The sequence below is a fragment of the Dromaius novaehollandiae genome, chromosome 2 (assembly GCF_036370855.1).
Source record: "Dromaius novaehollandiae isolate bDroNov1 chromosome 2, bDroNov1.hap1, whole genome shotgun sequence".
In the NCBI taxonomy this organism is placed as follows: Eukaryota; Metazoa; Chordata; class Aves; order Casuariiformes; family Dromaiidae; genus Dromaius; species Dromaius novaehollandiae.
In genome coordinates, this window is record NC_088099.1 from 30,922,856 (window position 1) to 30,950,208 (window position 27,353).

At 39.6% G+C, this 27,353-nt stretch overlaps 1 protein-coding gene and 1 long non-coding RNA gene across 10 annotated transcripts in view; both read right to left on the bottom strand.

Annotated features, from left to right (window-relative positions):
- The window catches only part of RBMS3 (RNA binding motif single stranded interacting protein 3), a 761,325-nt gene that overhangs the window by 489,282 nt on the left and 244,690 nt on the right, over positions 1 to 27,353 (bottom strand). For 7 of the 9 annotated variants that reach the window (XM_064506141.1, XM_064506140.1, XM_026098805.2 and 4 more), the window contains one exon: positions 5,122 to 5,295. The exons of the other annotated variants lie outside the window; for them this stretch is intronic. In XM_064506141.1, coding sequence (XP_064362211.1) covers positions 5,122 to 5,295 — 174 coding nt within the window. The remainder of the gene's footprint in view (positions 1 to 5,121; positions 5,296 to 27,353) is intronic. 9 annotated transcript variants of the gene reach the window in all.
- On the bottom strand, positions 18,618 to 22,433 carry LOC135327289 (uncharacterized). The gene is made up of 2 exons (XR_010387392.1): positions 22,242 to 22,433; positions 18,618 to 21,306 (listed from the first exon to the last, which is right to left on the bottom strand). It is a non-coding gene; the product is annotated as an uncharacterized LOC135327289 (long non-coding RNA).

Here is a 27,353-nt window from a genome sequence, read left to right on the forward strand (position 1 = left end):
CTTCATCTTTAATCAGACCTGCTCTATTCCATGAATCCACAATCCACCATTCATGACATTACAAAATGAAGCAGGCAGGAGGCTCAAGGCAGGTCAGAAAGTGATGGCTTCTGTTTAAAGAGATATCTTGGAAATTAGTGATGATAGAGGACAGTATTATACTGCAGTACTGTTCAAGTCTTAGCTCCATCTTATTCTCTAAAAAGAGGTGCAACAAAATTACTCACTGGAAATACCTCGGTATAAAAAATTTAAAATGGATTGCTGAACTGTTACATTTCTAGAGAAATAAAGGCCTGTTTTGAATAGGATTCCAGTCCTATATGTATTGAACACTGCCTGGATTTAAGGAAATTTGCTTCTTAAAACCTTTTCATTACAGAGAATGGTCATATCATTTAAAGTTTATGATCAGAATTTGGCATGTATCAGTATACTGCTTCTGTCAGTCTTATTTCTGTGCTATGGAACCGATTTTGAGTAGGATATCCCACTTCTTACAAGAATTTGATCCTTAACTAGCTTTACATTTCAGATAACAGGACCACAGAAGACTAGCGATCTACACCAAGACCAGCCCTGCACTGAGAATAGCCTTGTTATAGCCTTTCACAAGGATTTTAAGCAAGTGTGCATGTGTATAAATATACATTATATATACATATAAATCTATGCACATATAAAAACATACACACAATTTACTAATTGCACCTCTCATTCTCAGATAGTCCCTAAACTTTGTATTATCTAATCAGATTAAAAGGGCAGATTTTCTAATGTAATAAATGTATACAACTAATTATAAACAAAGTAAATCACTGGGAGCTCAGAACAGATGAGAATTCAATTTGGAGTGATGATCAAAGAACTCAGTTTATGTAAATGTATTACTGCTGTACCGTAAAGCAGTCCTGCAAGCCCTTCATCAGGAATGAGGGTTATCTACCCGTGACTGGAAAGTTTTGAGATGGACTCTGCACAGTCCCATTCATGGCAAGTGGGACCTTTCATTAGTGTTTCCCACTCTGACTGCCTTGCTCACTTTCTGCTCTCTTTATCTGAGGGTCCACAGCATGAAAATTTAAAGGGAGCTATAGCTCCGTCTACTGGGTCTTAAGTTTCTTCCAATGATTCCTGAGATTAAGGATCTGAGATCCTATTAGGACTCAGAAGTAAGTGAAAGAAGGCCAGAAGTGTCTCAAAGAGCTTTATGTCACACTTCTTCAACTCTCCTTTGTGCGTTCCCACTAACAGTACAATTTCAGAAGCAGTAGCGCATTTGAGGTTACCAGAAAGAAGTCCCAGTGGAATGGGGACAGAAGCATTGCTAAAGCAAACCGACTGCCTGATCCACGTATATCATCTCAGATGTAACAGTCTGACAAGTATTATCTGTAGAACTCCAAATAACAACTTTACAGATTTACCCAACAGTGCTTTGAAGGCTGCCACTGATCTAGCAGAGCATGACCAAATCCCGTTAGAGTGCACAATAGATGCTAGTGGAAAGGTTTATATATTCCAAGTTGTACATCTAGATAAAGTTTGCAAAGATATCACATATGCTATGGAGATACATGCACATAAAGCAATTAACACATGCAACTAAATGCATTCTCCCAAGGGCTTAAAACAAAGGCAACAAGTCTGCAATGGTATTGGATGCTTCTTCGAAGAATATCACACTGACAAATTCCTTCACAAGGAATGACAGACTTCTACATTAGCCGTTGTGGCAGATGTCTGTGACTGCTAGGTGAACATTCAAGGCAGACATAAGAGACTCCCACACAGTTTCAACTGAAACAGTTGAAAGCAAACCAGGTGCTGGCAATGGATTTGTTTTGTTTGCCCAATTTATTCATGTACTTTAAAATCACAGTGCACTAAGTGGTCATTTCTTAGAGTTTATTCACTGGCATGGGGATAATCAGGGTTATTTCAACTCTTATTATCTTCCTTATTATTTTATGTGAAGAAAATTCAAGAAAAAAGCATGTCAGATGGCTAGGTGTCTCCTCCTGTTCTGAGCAATACATGCTCTATGTTTCTGGCTGTAAATCTATGTGTACAAATGCCGGGTGAATTGCTAGCCCCAAATATCAGAAACAAGTGTTAACATACTTTGTAAGGGCCATCCACCAAGTTGTTGCTCATATTAATATATGCCAGTCCTACAGAGAATCCTGCCTCCCAGTACAGCTAGAAGTTAGCATCTTTTTGTTTGTTCAAAAACCATATTACACTGTTGACGGTGATGACTTACGGTCTTTTTTCCCTTGGACAATTCCAAGAGGTGAAAACATACTCTTTTTAAACAAACTTCCCATTCTAGTCTTTCCTAAGGTAGAAAGACTGCTTTTAATGAATGATTGCTGAAGGATGGATAAAAGTTGCAGAGCATGCGCTCAGATATAAAACAACCTTTGGCTCAGACAAATTTCTTATGACCAGCCAGAGTCATATGGGTCTCTTAGCACTATACTTTGTATGATATTTTTTCTTTCATTTAGAAAAAAAAATGAAATATTTTTTTGAGTTACATTTGGCCCAATTAACATGATTCTTCTATTGTCTCCTACAGCTTTTCTCTGAACCAAAGCAGAAAAATGCAAAGCTTTTCTCTTGGCTCTCTCTCAAGGGACTAATACCTTTAAGTACTTCAAGGCCAGACCCAACTCCCTGACATTTGCCTGCCCTGAACTTGCAAAGCCCTCATAAGTTTGTTAGCCTCCACAGCATCAAGAAACTGCAACGATCTTTAGATACATTCCACGTGGGAGCTTTTGCAGCAAAGGCTTCATACAGCAGTAAAACCTACGGCTTCTTCTGGGTGAACCTGTGTCAGATGAAGGCAAATGAAATCCTTTGAAGTACACTAAATACCCAGTTGAGCATGAAACAGTGGAAAGATTCATGAATAAAAGAGCTCCTCTGTATCTAGCTTTTATTGTTGTCATTTGCCATAGAAGTGAATCCAGGCTAAATGAATCTAAGTTAGAAACAGGAATCATAATAATATTTAACTTTATCATATACAGTGCGACAGATATTCAAGCCAATGTTAAAGCAATGTTTTCTCTTGGAAACTCAACACCCATCTGATGCTGCAGGGAGGAGGCGCTGAGCATGCTGGGTGCCTTGCCTCAGTTCCCGTGTACTGCTTCACCCTCCAAATATGCAGAAATAGAGAAATGTGGAAGAACTATGTGACCGCGGTGGTAGGCACCGCTGTGACAGCTAACCTGGTACAGCTTCTTATCGCCCGCCTAGAAAATCAGTCCCACCGCCTGCTGAATAGCACCACAGCAGAGCTCCTGAGATGAGCTGTCATCCACGACACACACCAAATTTACTAAACAGTTGAACCAGGGGCACTGAGGGCAGGAGTAACCCAAGACTTCAGTTCAGTTATCCGCCTTGTACTTATGCACTTCATTTTGGCTTTTTTCATCTGCGTGCAAGTCGATGCAACTCCAGCTATTCTGAATCTCCACCTACCCAGCAATCAGCTAAATTGACTTTCAGATTGAAGTCTCCTTTCCAGTGGCCATTTGCGAAGGTGCTCAGTGAGCACAAATAGCATACAGGTAAAGTAATTCTAGTTGAGTTACCACGAACTTCAGCCTATGCAAAGCAAAGAGGAACTGTGGCATTAGCCTAAAAAGACTCCAGCACCTTGACTGGCATTTTAATTCATACGGATACAAAAATGCCTCCATTTTAAAACCATCTTACAGGAAGTCTAGTGTTCTTCTCATAAGCCCTCTTGTTTAGTAGGGTCAAAGTCTGATGCAAAGCGGGTAATGTTTATTTTAAATGATCAAAGTTAAGGAGCAGTTAAAGACCTGAACATCCACAGTTTATTAAGTTAAATTAAGCTGCGCAGGGACTCTTTCTGAGCCATCATTCCAAACCAGGAAAATATGAGTGTCCTTCTGATGCCAAATGTCTTTCCTCTCTCCCCACCACAACAGTTTTTATAGTTTTCAGTGACATCGTAATGAAACTGAGATAACAGCAGAATCCATAGAGATGTTTAATTCAGTCTGAGATCTCACTACCTCAGAAAAGAGGTAAGATTTTACAATTTATTCCCCTCCTTCATTACAATTACCATGCTAATGCTTCAGATAATTCCTAACCCAAACTTCTGGCCCAAAGTCTGTTGGCAGATAAGATAGCAGATCTAATCAAATCACTGAGATCTTGCAAAGACTGCGTAGGACAATTTCCCCTCTGTAGTAATAGCTGCACATTTCCCTGTTTTCCTACTGGAATTCACTATAAGATGGCAAAACTTCATTATATACACATGACAGGATGTTAAGATGGTACGTCCTTTAAGAAGTTCTGACAAAATCCCAAGCTGCGTTCAAATGCAAACATTAGAACAACAAAGCGTGGAGTGGCGAAACAGGGGAGATTGCTACACTAATGAGGTCTTCCCCAGTTAACTCTCTAAACCTCAAGTTTTTCTTCCACCTGCAAGAACCAAAGGGCTCCGCTATAAGCAGTCTGCTACACAAACATGAAAAACCATCAGCCTGCAGTTAAGACCCTTTTATGGTTGTCAAATTAAAAAACAGTATCAGTGAGACTCCTCCCCCCCAGTATTTTTGGGCACCAGTTCATGCAAATTGGTGAGGACCAATAGGCTTAGCCTAGCAACAAAAGACTGCACGTTCACTACTGGCGATGATAATAAATTAGTAAATATTACCAAGTCTAATGATAACAAGAGATGCTCTCCTTCACTGACTTACCTGTACAACTTCAAATCTATCAAACAGACAGGACACTTCATTCATCTAACAAGAGACCTCACCGAAAACAGAGGAGAAGCCATCTCATACAGCATTCCCACCCACATCCCTGACAGCGAAACCAAGGCACATAATGGTAATTTCATACTAGGAAAAGCCCTGCTAAATGTAAAAAAAAGCCTGTATTCCTACTGAGCCATACACAGGACTTTGACATCTGCTTAGATCTTAGGCTCACTCCAATATTTTCTAGCGTTACAGTCAACCCATGCAAGGACAAGCCGTGCTGAGGGCTGGGGCACAGGAGGAGCCGTTCCCGTCACTGAGGTAACCACAGAAAAGGGTCGTTACTTACAGCAGGGTGTCCAGCACAGTAGGTGTAGCTGGCGTGGGACTGGTAGTGCAAGCTCGCTCTGGGAAAGGTGTATGTGCTCCAGGCTGGCGGGCTGCTATTCCACTGGGAGCTAAAGCCAGGGCTCATGGTCACTCGCGATTTACTGTTTTGGTACGTTCTCACTGTGGAGCTGGACTATCGGAAAAGAAAGAAATGCAACGTAAAAATACCTTTGAGAGTAGGAAACAGACAATCCAGCTACGCGTTAACACTGTGCACGTACATACCGCCATGCTGTCTGCTACAAACCTCAATGCTTCTAGCAGGGAACTGGAAAAAGCACAGACTGATGCTTTTAAAGATACCAGTGAAAAAGCCATGTGTTGTGTTACCTGAAAGCGAGGCTGACTGGCTGTTGGACTTCAGGCTGGGGTGTAAATCAAACAGACAGTGCAAAGGTAGTGGGGATAAGGGGATGTCTTGGAAAGGTATGTCAGGAGCAATCTCACAAGATTAATAGCTCAAACTTCCATCTTTATTCATTATTATGAACTGAGTATTGATATTTACTGTGCTGCTGATCAGCTAAGCCCATTTCACAGTAAATGGCGATTTACTGCCAACATTTAGAAGGGATTCCAGGACTTCAAGAAACCTGGTGGCTAGGTAAGGCCAAAAATCTTATAAATCTATGCCTACATTGCAAATATGTAACCTTCAAAACAGTCTATTAAACTTCATGACCTTCTTGAATTACTTAAATTGTAAGACAATTATTATATATCCAAAACTGCCCTTTTTAAAGCATTAAACCCACAATGACCTTACTAACACTACAATGAAAGCTCTTAAATATGAGAAATATCCCAAATGATATTACTTAGAAATGCTTATAAATATCCCTGCTAGTAAACTGATGCTATCGGTTTCAAAGGGTGTATTCTCAAGAATGACGCTTCATTTATTTTGACCCTCCTTTCACAGATGACCTTTTATGCACAATGTATGTAGCATTACACAAATATCAATACGGGCCACCACTGAACAAGATGTTACACACAGCCCATCCTTACCCCAAGGTGCATACAAGATAAATGGGAAAGGCAAAGGATGAAAGAGAGTCTGATGCAAAGGCAGAGAAAGCAGCTTTGCAGCATTACTTTGTTTCATTGTACTGCTTCAGCTCAGTTGCACTGGGAGAGGATTAGTGAAATGTAAGGAAAAGGGATGGGAGAGAAGATGCACAAAAAAGGCTTAAGGACATATGCTACCTGTAAAAATAGATACCATGTACAAACTTTCCAGTTTTTAATACTGTATTTAGATGAGCTGGTTGCAGAAACTATAGGCCATGGTGGCATCTGCTGCACATGCCACATTTATTTTATTTAATTTTCAAAAGTTTAAGTACACAAAGTTTGCCTCGGTTATCAATTGCTGTATAAACTTCAAGTTCAAGAAAAGGCCAGATGACTTCCTGCGTGTGTTTATTTCCTGCACTGCCGATTAGGAAGCCTGAGAAGAGCAGTTTCCGCTCAGCGGCTCTCAGTATCTCGACAGAGTCACCACCCGCCCTCACCCCTAAGTGGAGGATTCCTGTGGTGTGATTTCTAAAGATTTAACTTAGGACTAGCTGAACACAAAGCATATGAATGAACACTAAAACCCACACTAAACTCTCATTAGTCACTGTGTGTGACAAGTGCTTACTTTGTTCTTACAAAAGGCTTTTGGGGGGAAAAAAAAAAAACCAAACTGCCCCTACAGTTAAAGGGGCTTATTTGAAATAAATCTTTTTGTATGAATTTAAATCATGACAAATCAAAGGAAAGGGGCTATAGCCACAGCTAGAAAAAATGAAGGTTTTTAATGCTTTTTTCCTTTTTTTTTTTTTCCCTCTTCCCCTTTTACCCTCTTCCCCCAAGGAGCAGAAACTGTATTTTCTTTCCTTTGACGTATTACTTATCTTTCAGATCACTCCTCAAAGACAAATCTCTCTGGGCGCTGGTAGATTTGCTTCTACATGAGGGATGAGGGCTAGGTTTTGTTTCGGCCAGATCAAGTAGTTTTTTAGCCATAATGTACTACTTCACGTACGTTTCTCCCATTTATAAACACTAGGCATTCAAGTGAGGCTGTCTAGGAGTTCATCCCTGGATGAATAGTCTATGAATATTGGGCTACTCCATCCTAACAATAGTTTCCCTCCTTTCTGTTATTTCTGATAGGTCTGCATGGTATGGACCAGTGAAGAATATCCATGGCTGATGGGATATGGAGATGCATTGTAAATTGTCATAAATATTAGCTTATTATTTTCTTTATGGCAGTGAACTCCATTATGGTGGGACAGACATGCTATCAGCACCATACAGACACGTATAAAACCTATTTCCATATTTGTGAACAGAAGCAAAAAAAGCCTGTATTTTTTAAGTGTTGCACCTTAGAGCCTTAATAAACTCCTGCTTCTTGAAATTGAAAAACTTTTGTTTTTCAGTTTCTCGTTTTAAGCTTAAGTCCCTCTCCCGCTCCCACCAGCTCTCTGCTGCAAAACGCAAGTGCTGTCAAATCACAAATTCTGCAAACAGTCAAAAAGCCCTTGCTCTCGAGAACGGTCAAGGCCCAAAATCAAAGCAAACCCATGCCCAACAGCACCCAGAAGTAGGGGAAGGCAGCTTCCGATTACCCACTTCCCAAACTGAGGCTCCCAGCCTTACGTGTGCGACAGCACGCTCCCCCCATCTCAGATCCTGTACAAAGAGGAAAAAAAATATTTTCCTTAGAGCTTACTATTGGTCTCAGAGTGTATCTTTCATCTAGATTCACATCTGACCAGCTCCTGCCTGGTTTGTTGCTCCTGGCTTACTGCTGCATCAAGCAAAACGAGGTCTCATGCCTGCCACCTGAGCAGAGGCACAGTCCAGCCCCTGGCACTTACTAGAGAGGCAGGGATAAATCCTCCTGCTCCTTTTCTGCTCTTTAACCCAGCTCACATCTTAAGGTGAGAAATTATAAGTCATTCAAATAATAAATGATGCACCTGGTAAAATACCTGTCATTTAAGACCTAGAAGAGGCAAAGTTAAACACCAGATATCCTTTCTCCTCCCCAAAACTGTGCAGCCTGGATGTGGGAGGAAGGATTTACAAGCACTGCTACAATGTGAGGAGTTCCCTCTCCTCTGGACAGTTTTGTAGTGAAGTTACTATTTTTGACCTGATAAAAGCCTCTTTGCTGGCTTTCCTCCAGAAAAAAACGTCAATATGCAAAGACACTTCCAGGATAATTGGCCTTAAATCTTGAAGCTATCCAATTTATCAGCCAGAGAAAACAGGCATCCACACTGCCAACTTCAGGAAGTCTCTGCTCATCTGGTGACTCTGTCCTAGGAAGGTCAGGAAGCGAAGACATAAGCTCAAGGACCCTAAAAGTAGAACTGGTCAAAGGATCTGACTCAAGGTGTTCGCTCAACAGCAAAAAGCTGTTCATCTGTCTATACCCTTCTGAGCTCCACACAGAGCAATCTGCAGGAAAGATATGCTATATAACACTGTCAAGATTTAGAGATAGAAAGAGAGAGAGACTGCAGTATCTTTCACTAGGCCAACTGGTAGAGTTGGGAGGAAAAAATGGAAAGCCTTGAAAAATATCAGTATGAAATGAAGAAGAATTGTTGTTCTCCTTGTTATATTTTGCCAGAAACAATAAGTACTTCCCAAACTGAAGGAGATTATTTTTTTCCTTGAGTAAGTCACTCAAGTACCTTTATACCCTAAAAAGTCAGATCCAATCTAAAATTGAGATTAAATGTCTAAATATATTTTAAAATATGACCCTGTTTCTTTTATGCCTTAGTTTCTCTGGCTTGTAAGTATGGATAAACTTATTTTACAACTTTTAGGGTAACTTTTTCATCATATTTGTAAAGGTTGTTAACATTTTTGGACATAAGCATGAGCGAAGTGCAAAGTATTATTAGTATTATCACTCTTCCTTGAGCTTAACTGCTTTCAGGCCTTAGTTCTTTTAATAGCTGGTGTGTGAAGGCTAACAAAGTAAAAGAAAAAAGAACATAGTATTTATAGAGCACTTTTCATCTTCAAAGCACTGCACAAATGTTAAATAGTGACAAAAATTTTGACTGGTATAACATTTCCAGCTTTTTAAGAAGTTTATAGTAGATCTAAGAAACAGCAGCGACTCCTGCCTACTTGTACTTGAATAAAGCACAGCATTTGACTAGGACGTTCAACGACGCAAATAGTTCTGACAGAAGTCTTCATGTCATCACACATGTGCTGTCCTTTTTTGCAATACAGCACCATCATGCAGGAAGCTAGGAAGAAAAGTGTGCTAAGCCTCAACTTCTGTGTCACTTCAAATTCAAGACTAATGGCATCTATTGCATACCCTTCCACCAACTTTTCTGGGACGCTGTGACTACTACTGGCTTTGGCACTCCACCAGAAGAGAATGGCTCAAACGCTACCCTGTGTTACCTCTCTAGTTGCATTGACTTCACGCATACACACAGATGGGACTAAAAAGGTGTAAATAACATCTAAATTCAGCCTCCCACTACCTCATCTTTTAAAGCAGCTTCCCAGAGCTATGATGTCGTTCTCTTAGCCCACGCACTTTGAGCTGTCTCCAGTCCCCTGGATTTTGATTACTGAATGCTTCTTTCTTCAGCGGCATCTTCTGTTTTTCCATGCAAAGGAACTGTGCCTGAAAGGGTGTTCACCCTTCTTTCCCCTCCCTCCCCCTTCAATACATTTTTTTGGAAATCAAAATGATTACAAGAGCTGGGAAAAGCCAACTGGAGAAAGCGCCGTTCTGGAGATGCTCTTGCTGGGACTCTATTTAGCTGTATCTGGATCAGACCATGATGCACAGCCCTATGCTCTCAAAAGTTTGGATGCTTTACAAAATACTACTGTTCCCACAGAAATCAAAGTTTTCCTGTAACATGGAATCAGAATCAGAAATGAAAATAGCTGCCCTGGAACATTATTGCCTGAGCTAAGATGATGCCTTTGTTTTCTTGCTCAGAGAAAATACGCAACTGGCAAACTAAAGTTATTTCATGCAAAATCCACACAAGAGACCTTAAAGACTGCGCTGTGAAACTGAAGAGGGTGAGTTTTCTCTGCTTTTTGGTTTTCTCTGAAAACTAAACATGGAAGCTAATGCAGATGATTATTTTTGTTAATAGCAGGAAAGAGTAACTATGTGCTGCTCCTTTTCCCAACATAATCTTTCACTATAGTTTGCAGATCTCTTGGACTCTAATACCAGATTCCATCTGTTCCTGTAAGAACTGAGCCTGTTAATATTTGGCCACTGCAGATTTTGAGCTTATCAAATTTGTCCCACAACCTTTATGAAAAGCTTCACAGACATGTCCGAGTTTAAGAGAAACACTGTTTTTCCAGACATGGGGCTGAAACTCAATACGCTGTACCTGGAAAAACAGGATAAACTGAGAGAAATTACATACCACTGAAACCGCAGAGAAATGAGGGTGTTATATTTCATATCTTAGCATACATGTAAGGCTATAGCTCATCCAGCAGATCCAAGAGTGCTGAGTCCTAGCCCAGGTCACGACAAAACGTAGCAGTGCAGGGGTACACTAGGGGGGAGAGCAATGTCCCCATCCAACGCCCTCCATGGGCTTGCGGTGCTCAGGCTCCCGGTCTGGCCAGGCAGAGAACCAGGCCTGCAGGGTGCAACCAGCAAAGCTCAACTGCTTAGAGATGGGGCCGAAAAGAAACACTAAATTGAGCACATTTTTAGGATAGAGCCCAAATTATCATCTCAGTAACTCTTGAAGAACGTATTCTATAAGAAGAGTCAGGCACTCATTTTTATTTTTCCACAGTTATACCTTGAAAACAAAGTAAATAGGGTTCTCACACTTTTCTGGTTAGAATTGCTGGCATTTCCAGTGACTCAACTCTGGAATTCATGTTGTGCTTTTAACTGCTATTTGAATTCTAAGGCTATTTTTTCCTATGCAAAGTATGAAACATATCTCTGGTAGTTACAGAGAGTGAACAAGGGAGCTGAAAAAACAAAGACTTAATTGTTTCAGGAAGTAGCCATGAAGAGCCTGGTTTTCTGCCATCCTACCATCCACATCAACACCAAGTGCCAAAAAATTAGTAATATGAGGCAGGCCATGGAAAATTCAGATTAAAGCCTTAAAGTCCCTTAGTGCCTTATGTGGAAGAGATGGGTGAAATTAAAAGTTACTGTTAGCTGATGGTTCTCTAGCTAAGAGACTGCTGGATTTCAGTCTGCCTCTGAGCAGACAAACCTCCCAAAAAGCCTTAACACTACCAGCACCTCAGCAGGCAAGCTCAGTACAAAGGCTGACTGCAAGTCACACAGAATGTTCCTGGGCTTAGAACCGGTTTCTCTGGAATGAGAAAAGGGATTTCACGGACATAACTTGTATTGTTTCTGCTACCCATTTTGCACCCAGCCTGCAGAGCGTGGGGAAGCTCATGCTCAACTACTCATTAAGCTTCTTGTAAAGGAAACATACACAGAAGGAGATGCAAAGGAAAACTCTGCAGAGGATGTGTTTTTTTATATACTTAACTTGCATCTACCTTTGTTGGTTTGGTCATTTGTAAGAAATAAACAGGGATTAAAAGGTAAGTTGTCTGAAGCGATTTTTATTGGTCCAATCTCCACCTTTAACTGGTGTTTCAGCTCGGTGCGTCTTGACTCCAAGTCCCTCCCATCCTCCTCCCTCCTCCCATTTGAAAACAGTAAGGGCATGGAAAATGTCAAAATTTCTTTTGTTCACAATATTATTTAATTAATCTATTGAGAGAAATTTAAGTCATAACAACCTCGGAAGGACATCGAATATGACCTTTTAATGGTAGGTCATTAAGTAATTATCTTCTGAAAATAAAACACATTGGTATCTGTTAAATTTACTCCAGTGTTTTTTACAGCACCAAGGTTACAATTTAAAGTAGCAAAGCGTTATGTTAACCCAAGATGCACATGATCTGAGTATTCCCAGTAAATTCTGGTAAGATCAAGTACTTATCAAGACCCAGTCACAGATGAACTGTACATGCTGCACAATTCTGACTTCTGAAGAAGTCACACGTGGGAAATAATCGCTCAATACGATATATTCTATGAATGCATATACACCTCATGCAGCTGTATGGACCGACTGAATAAAAAGATGTTCTTCCACCAGGAGCTGGTGAGCACACAAGTCACAGAAGCAAATTGCTTAAAGGGGAGAATTTGGGTTAAATAAAGTCTAGTAGGGAACACTAATCTTAAAGAAAGCTGTTGATTAAGGAGAAAACATACCATATTAAGTCACTGGCTTTGGCAGATCTCTGGAGGAATTTTTGCAAGGCCTGAGAACTGCTCTCTAGCATCTGACAACTGCCACTCCTGAAGCCTCTTCTGCAAACTGCACAGCATTACTTAAGGCTTGAAGCATTCTCTTGGAAAAATATAGGAAAAACAAAGGGATGCCGCAAAAATTTTAGTAACTTCTTGACAAAACATTTTGACATGCAATGAGTGTATTTCCTAGAATAACAGTCCCAGGTACAGGGGGCTCTTGTACCAATTTGGCTGCAAGTCAACAAACCGCTTGTACCCACATACTTTTGTATGCAGACCTATGTACCACTGACTGAATCACAAGTCAGGAGCTTTACTGATTAATGACTAATTTTAGCATTTACACGAATGCTAAATTAGGGCTTATACAGAGAGCTAACGTCTTTTGTTAAACTCAGTTTTTGATAGTGCAGGGGAAAAATAATTATTTCATTATCACTTGAATACCCTCCCCTCTTACAGTACCCAAAGGTATATTCCATTACATGCTGCAGCATCTTAATGTTTTTTCTGATGCATCTATTTACTACAAGTATATTGAATTACTCCCTGAACAATAAATCAGCCACTGTCTTGGACACAAAATGATTTTCCTCACGCTAGATTTGCAATGTACAACTTTTTCTAGATAATCCCAAGAGTAATAGCTGGCTCGCAAATTAAGCAAGTCTGTAACATTAACCAATGAGTGCAATCTGGGCACCTATGGGGGAAGAGGGAACCTTATGACCAAGCAAAAATCATCCGTGGCCCAGCATCATTTCTGTAACTCTACGAAATGAGAAAAAGTCAGGTTTCTTTCCCCAACTATAAGAGACAAAGCACTGATTCTAGCATGACGTACCCATTACAACTCTTCAGTAAAGTAAGCGTTTCAGGGATGTGAATGCAGTGCAATTACGAGGTGTGTCTGGCAACGGGGGGGGAATTCTATAAATCCAGGAAAGCTACCCAACGTGCCACGCTACAGCTAACTCATGTGGATGGACTTATATACCTTTACAAAACTCACTGTGGGATTAGGACATTTATCAAAGGTATGATTTCTTCCTTGCAATGTTATACTTATTGTATACCCGGAGTTCTGCTGGTGCATGATTTATCCACGCTGTCATTAGCTACAATACCCTGCAAACAGTTTTTATTTTGTGCTAGGAAAACAAATACTCCTCCTATAAATTGTTTTACTGCTTACTGAGGAGCAGAGTCCTGCTCCCTTGACAATAAAACAACTTATTTTCTCTGAGCACAGAGTAATAATTTCCAGCATAATAATCTGAAGCGCAGCAGCATTTCTTATGGAGTTAGGTAGGATGGGGAAAATTAGAGTTTGCTTTTTGTCCCAATATCATGCCTAAGGCCTCATTATCTATTAAGCGCCAACATGTTTGATTGCTTGAGGGACATTACAGACAACACAGCCCCTAAAGATCTAACCGAGGGAACACAGAAGGAGAAAGCAAATGTTAAATACATTGAGATGGGTGATAGCATGGACAAAATTTGCTTTTAAAATAGAAACAAAAACTCAGAATGGATTTTGTTACTGGGATTGAACTGGGATTGAGGTGTCAGTTTAGTTGAAAAAGTTCAAGGTACATTTTAGAAAGCAAGGAAGCAATACAGATCTAGGACCACCCAGAAATGAAAAGCAATTTCTTACTCAGTGAAATCATAGTCAGATAAAGGACAACAGGCCTTTCACTCAAATTAAATATTCATAGAACCACATATATTGTATATGACACATTTGAATGTGGAAAGGCTAATATCCTCTGGCTTTCCAGTACTCAACTAATCCATTAGAAAAGTAATAGTCAGTCTAACCATTCCATGACTTCGATAGGAGCTATGAAAAATAAAAGAGAAAGAAGAATGAACTACAAAGAGAAGAAAATAAGAAATTAGACATATCCAAGACCAGCTCTCAGGGTACTCAAAAATCAATTTCAGGTGTCCCAGATATCTGTTAAGTATCAAATTCAGAACACAGAGGCATGCACACAGGGCTACAAAGTTACCTAGAAAAGCAGTTTTTTCCTCCCCTAAGCTTTGGGCACTAATGCTAGAGGAAAGAGAGAAAGATCATTAATTTATTAAAAGGAATGAGCCAGTTATAACTGGGAAGTTGACTATAAGCTATTTAAATTCGGTGTAGTAAAGACTGGGTTTCCAGGATACAGCAATACAAGGTTACGTATTTCATGAGAAAAATGTATGTCCAATGAAAAATGACATTAAAATTCCCAAAATAAAAGACAACTGAAATATCTAACGGAGCATGTGTTAAGGATTTGTTTTGTTTTTATTCCTCTGAAAAAGAAAAGCTCTGAAAGGCAGAATCCTGTAATCCAAGCTAGTGGGAGGGAGGCAGAGGCATCAAGAAGCAAAAATACTATAGAGTCGATGAAAAACTTAATGAAATCTTAAGTGAGGGAATAAAACAGAATGATTTAATACCTGCTAAAGGTTTGACCATGCAAACCTTCTTTGGCCTTGGTCAGCACCACATTTAAAACAACGGGAATACTCATGACCTTAAAGTTAAACATGTGTGTAAGCAAACAGATCCCAAACAAGGCTTTGTAGAAATTGCTCTTTACTTTCTGCCCTGCATATTTGTCTGCTACACACAAAGCACTATCACATGGCTAAATTGTAAAGGAAAACTTTTCTTCAAGATAATGACAATCAAATATTTATGAATATATAAAAACTTTTAATTTCCAGTAGCTGTGTGAACACAGATAAACATCCTTCCTCTCATAATATCTTCCTCTAAATAATATATTTCCTCTAAAATATAAAACACTCCTCTTGCTCTTATCAGCCTAAACATCTAAGTCTTAAGGGCTGACTTGCATTTTGGCCATGCCACAGGTGTTTTAGCTTAGCATTTTATGCTGTACTAAGTGGTAAACAAACCAAAACAACAACAACAAAACCCTAATAACTTAAATTTTATAGTAAGGTCAGTGCAGTAAGGAAAACAGGTCTAAAAATATTTTTTGTGAAATTACGCTGCTGAGGAAAAATAACCTCAACATGTCACATATTGAGGGGCTCAAAGTGTAATGCACACATCTTTCGGATCCTGTCGAAGGGTGTTCAAATAAAAGCAGTGATTGTACCTCCCGAAAACAAATCTAGCTGAAGTACCCAACAGCCTGGTGTTTGGAGTTGTACTTCTTCCCTTAGGAAATACTGACAGCTAGGGGAATAACTCACTGCAGCTCAGCCCAAGGGATTTTTCTGCCTCACTGCCCAATGGTATGAAGAAGATTCAGATCCTCCCTATTGAAGTGCAGCATCATAAACGTGGCAGGCAAAAGGAGAAAAGGAATGAAGGAAAGCTCATCTTTTGTGTTTCTCTCTGTGCTAATCACAGCGCCCTCCCCAAATGTTTGTTTAGGCTCTTAGGAGCCTAATCTAAAATCTAGATTTTAAAATGTTAGTAAGGTACTCCTGTCCAGACTGCAAAAAGTAGATGAGAGAGACAGGAACAAAGACTAGGGAACAAGATAGAAGATGACCAGAAATCACAGCAGGAGGTTGTGAGGATAAACAGATGCTATCCTGTCTCATTTGTGTTTTCTGATTTTGAGGCTACTTTTCAAAAGACTAGATATGGGATGAATGCTGAGGGACATTTCTGTCATATTGTTCCTGACTGGTTTAAAACCTCAGCTTCGCAAGTGAAGTCCTTTCTGGAGTTGACAACTGCATTTCCGAAGCCCAAGGATACATAGAATTTCTTACCGCTCTAAGGACACTGGTATAAAAATTCTAGAGGATTAACAGAAAACTAAACTAATATAGTTATCACAGAAATTCTTTTTAAAAGTTTTATTTTGAATTTCATATTTCTCTGTCAGTAGATAGTCTCTGCAGCTGTGTGCTTAGAATATACATATCTGGAAAATCTGCCATATAGAATATTCAGTTGTACACTGTATTTCCTGACACATGTGGGTGTCATAACCTTACAACAGAAACAGGAAAAAAACAGTAATATTAACAAAATTTGTACAGATGCTTAAGCATTATTTACCCTATTATCTACCAAAAACAGTTCAGAATGATTGGTGGGAACATCTCTGAAGACTGCTAAAAGGTATTTTTAGAGATATTTGTTCAGCTTAAAATAGATTTTCAAAGCTCCAAGAATCACCTATACATAGCTTCCTTATTACTTACGTGCAACTGTTAGTAGCTACTGAACTGTTGTATAGATACTAACTAAGAAAATTAATTGGTATGGATCGTAAAGGATCTTGCCTATTACACTTGATGGGAGGGAAGGATGGCCTTACACCTAAAGAGTAAAGGTATGATCTGAAAGATCGAAAAATCACTGTTGGCTCTGAAATAGGCTTTTTAAGTGACCCAAATACTCTACAGCTCTGTTTTGCGGTCCCTGTAATGGAGATATTAATACTTCCCCTTTTGCACCCTTGGGGCAGGGAATGACACCTACTGTCCATTTATATAGAACAGCAATGTCCTAAATCATCATCACTGTGCCAAAACCAACCAACCAAAACCAAAATCACATGGGCAGCTACCACATGCTGCTGTTACAAGGGTGTCCTTCACAGATAGGCTTCCAAAAGGGGGAAACCACATCCGTAAAACATATGCTGGCTGGCTTCAACTCAGCTGCCTACTGCCGAGCGTCAGCACTAAGCGACCTCGTGGGAAGAGTAACCAAGATTTAGTAACATGAGAGATATCCGATGGGGCTTCCAGAAGACTCCCATCTGTCTCCTGAGGGATCCTTTCCTCCTGCCAGGCCCTGGGAAGGAGAAAAAGGAGAGTCTCAGCCCTGTCCGCTTGCCTGGAGAAGCTGGGCACCCACAAACCACTGAGGAGCCAGAAGTGGTATGACAACAGATAATGCTTAAACACGCAAAGCTAACGCCAAAAGTAATAGTAAATTCGGAAGCACAAAAAAATAAAATCCTTTAGCTAATTCAGTTTTGTGATACTACTGAAAGAAACTGGCAGTGGGGGGACGTGGGGGGAAATCCCCAGCAAATCCCAAATTGCAAGTACCTGCTGTAATTTCCTTGCGAGTTGTTCTCTCAGTTTTGGTTACATAATGAATATGACCGCTGCTATAACTGGGAACAAACACAGCGAAAGATAAAAAGAGGCTCACAGTAATGCACATATATATGTGTAGGCATAATTAAGTGACTGCAAGAAGAACACGGGCAGACTACAGAGGGTATTTCCAAACAGTAATATTTAAATACATTGGCAGAATAATTTCTTAAGGAAGCTAATAGCAGATCTATGAATTAAATTGCTTTAAGAAAGTTGAAGCACATATAAAAATAAAGACAGGGAAATATAGATTTGGGAAGGAGAAACAGCTGAATCATCATAATAAGAGTTTTGCTCTCATTTATATATGTATATTTACTTGAGAAAAAAAAATGTTGTTGAAGTCAAAGAAAACAGTTGTCTGAACGCTTACAACCTGTTGGATCTTCTTTTTAAATTCTATATTTTTCTATTTTATGTATGTCTGCATCCCCACTCATCCTCTAATTTTAGAAATCACTGTCTATAATAGACTGTCATTATACCCAAATTGTTTTCAGATGATGCTGCACAACTGAACAGCCAAACTGTTCAAGTGTTTGATAGAGTTGTCAACCTTTTCCACGAGTAAGAGATGTTTAAAAGGACACTGAATAGATGCTACTAAGACCAAGATCTGAGGTTTCCAATAGTTTTTTCAGCTCTCTTTCATTTTGACACCAAAGCTCTCTTTCATTTTGGCACCAATACAGAAAAAAGCAGATTTACATTTAAGCAAACATACCTAATGAGAACTATTACTTAGATATGGAACCAAAATGATACACCAGGCCTAGAATTTTTTTTCTCTTTGCCTAAAAATCTGTTTTATTTGAGACAGAAATATCTTAATTCATTACAAATTCTCTGCAGAAATTGTTAGTTAATACAAAACATTTTTATTAGTTTATACAAATTAATTTCTATTTATAAAACATAATTAAGTAGAAGATTTTACTCTAAGAAATATTTGTCTTACTGTATCCCCAAATTTAAGAAGAAATACACAGGAACACTGTTTCTAAAAATGCAGTAGAATTCAGTTATGCTAACACAGATTTTAAGTAATCATTTGATTTCATGGATCAAATCTAGCTGATCAAAGGACAGTTAACTTGTTATATGAAGCAGCAGATATCCTGTTTATCCGATTTCTTTAACATCATAATCATACAGTTTGACAAGATTCTGATAAATATTCATCTGCAAGAATTTAATAGCTTTAGAAAATGGCATCAAGCACTGGATGTCAACTTTGCTTTAAATGCTGAGGTCCCGATTCATCAAGATCCTTACGCATACACATTACTAAACACATGAGGAAGTCTACCAAGCCCAGAGGATTAGATATTAGATGTTATCAGAATTATGCCAATTTTCATTTAAAGGGCCCAAATATCTAACAATTAATTGTGCGCTGAAGACAAGAATTTTACTTTTTGCAAGAACAAAGAGATGGAGACTTAAATAAGAAAGGGGGATTTTGTTGTTTGTTTTAAAAGGATATAAATCTTCATGATGCAAGCTATAAAAGAAGGCTAGGAAGATTAATATTCTCTGGGCAGCATATTCCACTCTTATTATCTACAGAATATCTTGCACCTTGCTCCGAAGCATTTAGCAATGGCTCATGGAACAAGAGACGTTTAATGGTCTGATATGGCCTTGCTGCATCGATCACTCCGATTCAGCAATCAAAACCAGAGGGTGCTTATGGCCCTATTTGATCTTTACAAGAGAATTTCACTATGTTAATCTCTAAAACATATTTTCAGATTATTCATTTCTCTCCCTAGTGCATTTCTTTACTTTAAACTAGATAAATCAAATCAATACATTCATCTCACAATTTCTGAATTTTAGGGGAAGTCAATAGTATTTGTAAGTGCTTGGCAAAACATTGCCTCGTGCATATCAGGCCTGCAAATTGCAAGGAGCCCTACTGACCTTTTTCTTTTAATAAACTCATTTTTGGAAAAAACACACACATTCATTATGTCTCCTACTTCCTAGAGGAAATATTGGTGCAACTGGGGTCTAGAGACAGAAGACTCAGAAACAGGAACAAACAATTCAAGTATTGCACTGTCTGGCTTTTTCCTTCAATATTCTTCTACAAAAGCTTTCTAACTTCCACTTTCTATTAGCGTAAAACTGTTCAAAAAATGAGTCACCCACTGCATCTTTTAAAAAATCCATATTTTTGCATGAAAAAGTATAATTGAACACAAAAGAAATGGTTATGTAATTCATACTTTAAGAAAAAGTCTTGGGGTTATATTTCGGTGAACTCATGTCTCTTCCATCCCTCTCTTCACTTATTTGCACACATTACTTGTGAAACTTTTTTCACTTCTTTTTATTTAAATATTATTAACAGTTTAAAATAAGGTCAATATACCAAGACTCCCCATCTGAAAATTTGTACCCTTATATTTTGACTCTCAGGAAACAAACAATTTAAAGTTCAAGGTTAAATATGTAATAAAACAGTTTGAGGCTTATAATCGCCAAAAACCTTCCGTACCCAAATGCCCAACATGAATGAATCTACTTTTATTAATTGCCTCCAGCGAGGAGCTCAGATATGTCAATTGATTTTAAGAGCTGATAAAAGGGTTTTTTTTTTGTTTTCATGTTCAGGGTTGACAAAGTGAATTATGCTGAGATACCCACAAATTTATTACATTTTTAAAAGGAAAGATTTTGGACTTTTTTTTTTTTTTTTTTTTGATTGCTGGAATTTGAATACATAGGTTGCAGCGTGGTCATATTTTTAAGTTTCCTTAAGTTTCCTACCCCCTTTTTTTAATGATATTATTAAAAAGAGAAAGCAAAACAGTCATAAGATGCTCCAGGTGGGAAGGCTAGGGGAAGCAAACCAGGGGAGCCAGAATTCATGCTGAAGTCAAAGTGAGCAGCACTGTGAAAAGAGTTTCACAGCGAAAGCCATCTGCAATGCACAGTTACGTGCTTTATTGGCACTACAAAACCCAGGCATGTTGCTGCTTGCTCTCAGCCGTGTTCTCGTAAGCACACCCTATTAGCATCTTATAATAGTTTAGTATTTCCTGAGACAAAGACCTCTCCCTGCAATTGTGTAAACAGAAACACCCAGGACTAGCCCTCCTTCCACTTAAATAATTGACAACTTTCCCAATGAATGCACAGTCTAGTGCTTTCCTCCTCCCCACTACAATTTAGAGCCTACAAATAGCAACACGTGTTTGTCAGCAAGGCTTTCAAATATTACTGAAGAAAATGTTCATGTTCTGGGAAAAAAAAATCCATCCATGCAATCCACAGATGACCAAGTGCAGCAAAATTTTGAAAGTGACAGGAAAACAGCTGGGAACACTTCCGCAGAGATTTTATTACGCACAAACACTATTCTTGCTTAATAATATCTACAAATAATACTTGGCAATTCTAAGAGCTATAAAATTACGGGATACCCATATAAGATTGGTCTATAATTTTTCTTTCCATTTATCAAATAGTTAAAGTGAGGACCAGTAAATTTCTTCTATTGAATGTTCTCTAAACATGGAATTGCCAGGTAAATCCGGGTGTCTGTTTTCAGCAATACACAGACTTCTCTTTTCTTGATATAACCCCAAACTAGGGAGAAACAGAGAGGAGGTGAGGAGTAGACCTACGTCTTCTTCTGATGATGTGCAGTGGAGCATCACTCGGACGCCCAGTGAAATCAATTCTTTTTGCCTGTTGTATTAGAAAGAGAGAGTTATAGCTGCAGAGCACCGTCTGACTGCTAAATTAATATTCACACTGTACTTCCACATTTCTCCCCAGCAATGAAAAAGGCCAGATCACAGGGAGACAGATTGGGGGGGGAGTGCCAGCCAGTCAAAGGAGAGCTATATCCATGTTATGTAGTGCAGAGAGTGGAAAGATCACACAACGAAGCATTTTGACTTCTTGCCAGGTGTACCCTGTGAAATGAATTTCAAAATAAAGTTTTAAATTACAGGTGGCTTTTCCAAGCCTTTGCTGGCATGAGCACTACTGCGGAAAAGCTGTGACATCAGCACTGGCGACAGCAAAGGCCGAGATATTAGGAGGGGAAACTTGCAGAGCAGAACTGAAAATATCTAAGTATTTCTCCTAAACAGTCACTTAAAGAATAAATTGAAATTGCTTTGGCTCCGCTTGCCTTTCCTTTAAGTTTGCACTTTCTGGATTTTTTTTTTTTTTTGAAAATATTCAAAGCCATTAGTTCATAACTTCTATAAATGTAATACTAATTAATATCTAAAAGTATAAGGAAGAGGGAAACTAAAGATCTTTTTTTTTTTTTAAACTGTAGCATGTACTCTGCCAGCAACGCATTCCTAAGAATTTTGTTTGTCCAATCAGTCCAAGCAAAACACAGCCTGAGCATCTAACCAAAGCTCCTTGAATTCTCAATTTAATATTTTCAAACAATGCACAGACCAAGAATTATTCACCAGAAGAGTTTAGCTGATGAAGAGAAAGCATACATATTAAAATGAGTCACAAATATGGCAGAAGACTTGCTCAGTCCGGTCTTAAACGAGCCTTACTACGTATAAGTACTAACCATTCGCAGATACCACGTATAAGCACTAAACAGTCACAAAAAAAATCCAGACTAATAACTGACATTTTAAACATACCATGTAATAGCTGCGCAGAGGCCCAATGCTAGCATCACCATCAGAACCAACTAATGCAATGAGAAGTGCCATGCAGTTTTTCCAGAAACCTGAGAACTGTTAAAGAAAAGATGTATTGGGTAAGTGAGTTCCTGGCACTTAATAGAAAATTATGTTTGTCCTAAATATAGATCATTCATCAACTAATGAGCCTGTTTTAAAGTAGCCAGAAACAGTTTTGCAGTCTCAAACACTGGACTCCAGTAACAAAAGGATTTGATATCCTTTAAACAACCAGCAAAAGACACAGAACATATAACCACAAATGCAGTCACTGTGCTGGCTCCCACGGGCTCAATGAAAAACTGCCTCTGGAAAATTTTCAGGGATGTTTTATTCAAAACATATCGTCCTAAGGTACAGCACTTCTCCAATGGCTCCACCAAGCTGCTTGCCACTGTCCCTCCTCCTTGGGCTGAGGTTTTCCAGGGCAGAGAAGCAGAAGGGAAGAGGTCCAACCCATGTCCTCCTCCTCGGGCTGAGGTCTTCTGGGGCGGAGAAGCAGAGGAGAAGAGGTCCTACCCATGCCCTGGCACGGCCAGCCCACAAGTTTCTGTCATGGGAACTGGTAAGAAGCTGTCTGTTAATGGGAGGGTATGTCCGCATCGTTCCAGTTTTCCTCAGGAACAATTCCAGCTCTTCGCAGATCTCCCAGCACATGCAACATTCGCCTTTTACTTCTCCTGCTGGGTCTAGCCAAGGATTGAGCCCCATAGCTGAATTTTGAGTAGCCTTAAAGTTCGTGGATTGCAAATTGTAACAGATGTCCCTGCTGTGCAGGGAGTTTTGTTTAAAGGTCCATCTGCCTGCAGCCTGATTCAGTCTGGGATTCCTTGTTCACATCCTACAGCACCAGTTCTTTCAGAGTGCTCACCAGAAAAATGCAGGAATTTCTCTAGGGTTTGAAGATCAGTACATTACATATTTTCCTCCATCTAAAAGAAGAGTGGCTGAGCCTCTCAAGGTTTGGCAAGACACAACCTTATCCTTGTTACCATTGCTTCCACAGAATCACTTGCTCGCTGCAGGAAGGAAACGGAGTACGTGTACCTATGTTTTTTTTATTTAAACTCCACACAAGACTTCAGTGCTCTTTCCTTTCCATCTTTTTTTTTTGGGGGGGGGGGGGGGAAGGAGGGAGTCCCCTTGACACTGCTAGATGTGGCAGGTGGGACAGGTGATGGAACACAAGCTCCAGACGATGGTATTTCAGAGCAGAAAGGCAAAGAACTGAGCATTGGTCTACTTAGCAAAATGATTTAGACACATTTGCAAAATCAGAGCAAAAGCAGACAGGACAAGGAACTGACGGGTGAGATCACAATGGAAGAGAAGTGAGAGATTAAGGAATAAAAATCAGGAGATGTGAAGAGAAAATAACAGGAAGGGGACAAGCGAAGAGAGAAGGAAAAAGTATTTACTATGCAATTAGATTTCATGCAGGGAAGCACTCAATTCCTCCCACCATACAGCTTACAATGCCACTTTTCAGCAGAAATTCTCCACACTCCCCTCTGCCTGTGAAGGGGGTGGGCGGGCGGGGGAAGGGCTGCTCCAGCCACGTTGGGCTCCAGCGCTGCTTCCCGGCTGTTCCACTGGGTCACGACGTGACCCACACGGATCGCTCCCACTTCCCTCTGCAACGAGTTTCAGCTGAGCAGCCTCTGGGATCAGAGGGACTGAAAAGTACTTGTGCCCACATTAGACTGCAAAAAAAGGGGGGGTGGGGGGAGCAATCTCCTCAAAGCCGCAGCTCATGGATGGAAAAACGTTCTTGAAACTTTCTCCTTGTTCTTGGGCAGAAGGTGTAGACCTGACCCCAACCCTAGGAGCTCGCTGTGTGGGCCCTCAGTATGGGAGAAGGGGCAGCTCCAGTTTTCTTCCTTGGCTTCTGTAGCTCACTGTCAGCCCAAGAGCTCCATGACACTCTACAGCGGTAGCTCCTCGCTGTCTCTGTGTGCTCTGACCTTCACCAGCCTCCGATGGGCAGCCTTCTCCTCCACTCATCCTCCTACAGCATGAGGAGGTCTCCGTCTCAAAGCTCTTGCCACCCTATCTGCAGCATATCGCCTTGGTGGCAGGCCCACAAGCTTGAGAAAGGATGCTAGAGACAGCCAAGAAGTTTTCTAAAGAATCTCAAGTGTTGCCTAAGCTTAGGTCAGGCCTCCCTAAAAAAGCCCTTATTGCCCTTCCTTTGACTTCCCTACCAAATCATGCATAATCTCTCCTTTGTAGCCAGCTTCCTTCCTCCTGGATCAGGTCCTGCATATGCAATCATGTTCAGCATGCCTGCCTCTCTCTCTCTCCCTTTCCACGTTGAGGAATGACACATGTCTAGATATGAAACAGCAAACGACACCGCAATTTCATATAATTAACCAGAATTCACAGGGTCCCTTTACACAAGCTTTTACCTGAAACTGCTTGCAAGTGTCCTTGTTTCTACTTTTTTTTTCTTTTTTTTAAACTATTTTAGGAGGGTGCATTCTACCCCCACTTAATAGCCAAAGGAAGTCAAAGAGTGTATCTTCCAGCTATTTCAGAAAACATTAAGAAACGAGAAATATATTTTTTCAGACAGTAATGGAGAATGTTTGCCATTGTTTTCTAAACTGGTATCCTGTTCACCAGTTTAAAGGTAATCTTTTAGAAAACTTGGAAAACAATCAGTAATACACACCTGGAAAACTGGGCAATGCTATTCATCATTAGAGGATTCTTTCTCAGATACATTTATATCTTGAAGCATAAGAATGGATTATTTCTATATTTAAATTTTCATAGTGGCAAAAGATACCAGTCACCCAAGCCATAATGAAGTAGCCTCCTGTAGAAGAACCACAGGTTGACTATTTTTTCCCATAAATTGTTATTTCATTTAATGAAATACTTTGTTTTATTGAATATCAGATATCAATGTTCTTTTATTACTGGGTAGAATTAGAAAGAGAAATAGGTCAAGTCTTCCACACAGCATTCACAGTTTTTCCGTAGATTAGCAAAGCATTCTGTAGGTCCTTTCCAGGTTTATTACATCGTTTACAGTCATCTTTACTGTGCTTCTCTCTTCACATTTGCAAAGAACAGAGGGCCTCTAAATTCTTGAATTTTCTCCCCTTTCTTCGTATTAGACAACTCAATCTCAACTCTTCTTAGGACTCAAGACATTAGATTTTTGCGTATGGGTGAACAAAATTTAATTCAAGGCTCCTTACAAGGCCCCAGCAGTGGCAGATATATTCTCTATTCTTCTACTTTAAAAATCTAGTTAATCTATTTTAACTATTTAACTTTCAGCTTTTAACTATTGCTGTTTGCCCAGCAAAATCTACCAGCACCTATTCACAAATGCATCTTCTAAACTGACAGTCAAATTGGGCTTAGAGAATATTAAATGGGAGTTCAGTCCTACCAATAGTTAGGGAGCCGTGCAGTCCTCTTTCCCAAGGAAAGACTCCTCAGGCATAGTGCAATCTTTAATTGTTTCCATAATCATTTAATGACTCCAAGATCCAGAAGCTGCCACACAACTCCAATTCCCATTTATACTAGTGGGTGACAAGCATGCTGAAAAAGGGTCAGATTTTAAAATTTGAAAATGATTTTTTCCCCCCAAAATAGCACAAGCACACAAAAGCAAGTGAAGGGAACGTATGCCGGAAACTAAAATGAATTAGCTCCAGTCCACTAAAAGAAACCAACAAATGCTCTTATGACAACAGTGGAAAGCTGACTAAGGCCTGAACTTGCTTTCATTAATGTCAGTAACAGTTTGATTCAATGGGAGCAAAGTAAATCCCATTAGAGCCTTTTATACAAAAATCCTAATAAACCCAGACATTACAAAGAAAAGGCCCTGTTCAGCTCTCACTTACACTGCAGCCATTGTAAAGTCACACAGTATTGTAGCTGCCAAGATCTGCACTCAGACCTGAAGTCTGCAAGCTCTCTGCTTGCCACATCTCTGAAACCCTAAAGGAGATGCTGTACCGAATGATAACTGCAGTACGTTGCTTCTGGCCATGGATTTAATATGATATTGTTAGGTTTACATCAGATCTGGCCAGGTCCCAAATGTGTGCTCCCTGACACCCACACTGCCTGATTTATGCTGTCTCTTTTGGCTGCTAAAAGAATCAAATTGGTGACTGGTTTTGAATGAAGGCAATTAGGGTGGTTGATTGGTTTTGTAATTTGGAGAACACCACTTTAGAGTATAAGTCAATTGTGTAGAATTATCCAGGTCTTTAATCACTGGTTTCCCTGTGTAAAGAGCTGATACTTCACATCATCTAAAATTTATGCCAGGTATAATCAATTCTATTCTCCCCATTATCCCTCTTATTACACCCTCCTCTCCCCACCCCACCTCTGCCGCCTGGCACAAACACGACTTTTTTTTTTTTTTTAACTAGAGAAAAAGTTAACTATAGTATGGCCAATTATATTTCAAAGGTGTATCCAAATTTAATTTGCAGGGTCAACTGAGTATGCGGGGGTAATTATCTTTACAGAGCATCTGACAGCTGTTGTGACATAGTGGTCTAACAGTTCCTGCTAGAAATCTATCGGGAAGCACTTGTTTAAATATGACTAAGGTTAAACAACAGACTTCTGTCTGCAAATCCTGGAAAACAACGGCCACCAATTCTACACAAGTCTCTTGGGTCCCCCCTGAAAGGCTGGAAATTCGCAATTCAAAGAGTTTTCTCTCTGAATGGATCCTAAAATAGGAAGATCTGCAGGTATAACACAAAGATTAAGCCAAGCACAGGACAGGAAATCATACATAGTTTGACTATGTACAGTAACGATATACCTTTATGGAAACACAGTTTCACATTTTAAACATACAGGCTCTAGAAACTGCAAAACTGAGAAATAAAGTTTCACTCAAGAGTCGCCTCAAGTCATTTTTACTCTAAACAACAGTGGACTGCAACTAAAGTGTACCTTTGTGGAATAAACATATAAAAAGAATTCTGAAGAGTTAGGTAGTATTTCTTTGGCTTCTGTGGAATCCCTTCTGCTCCCTTATGGCAGTCTACGTTTTGATGTTCACTCAGAACAAGC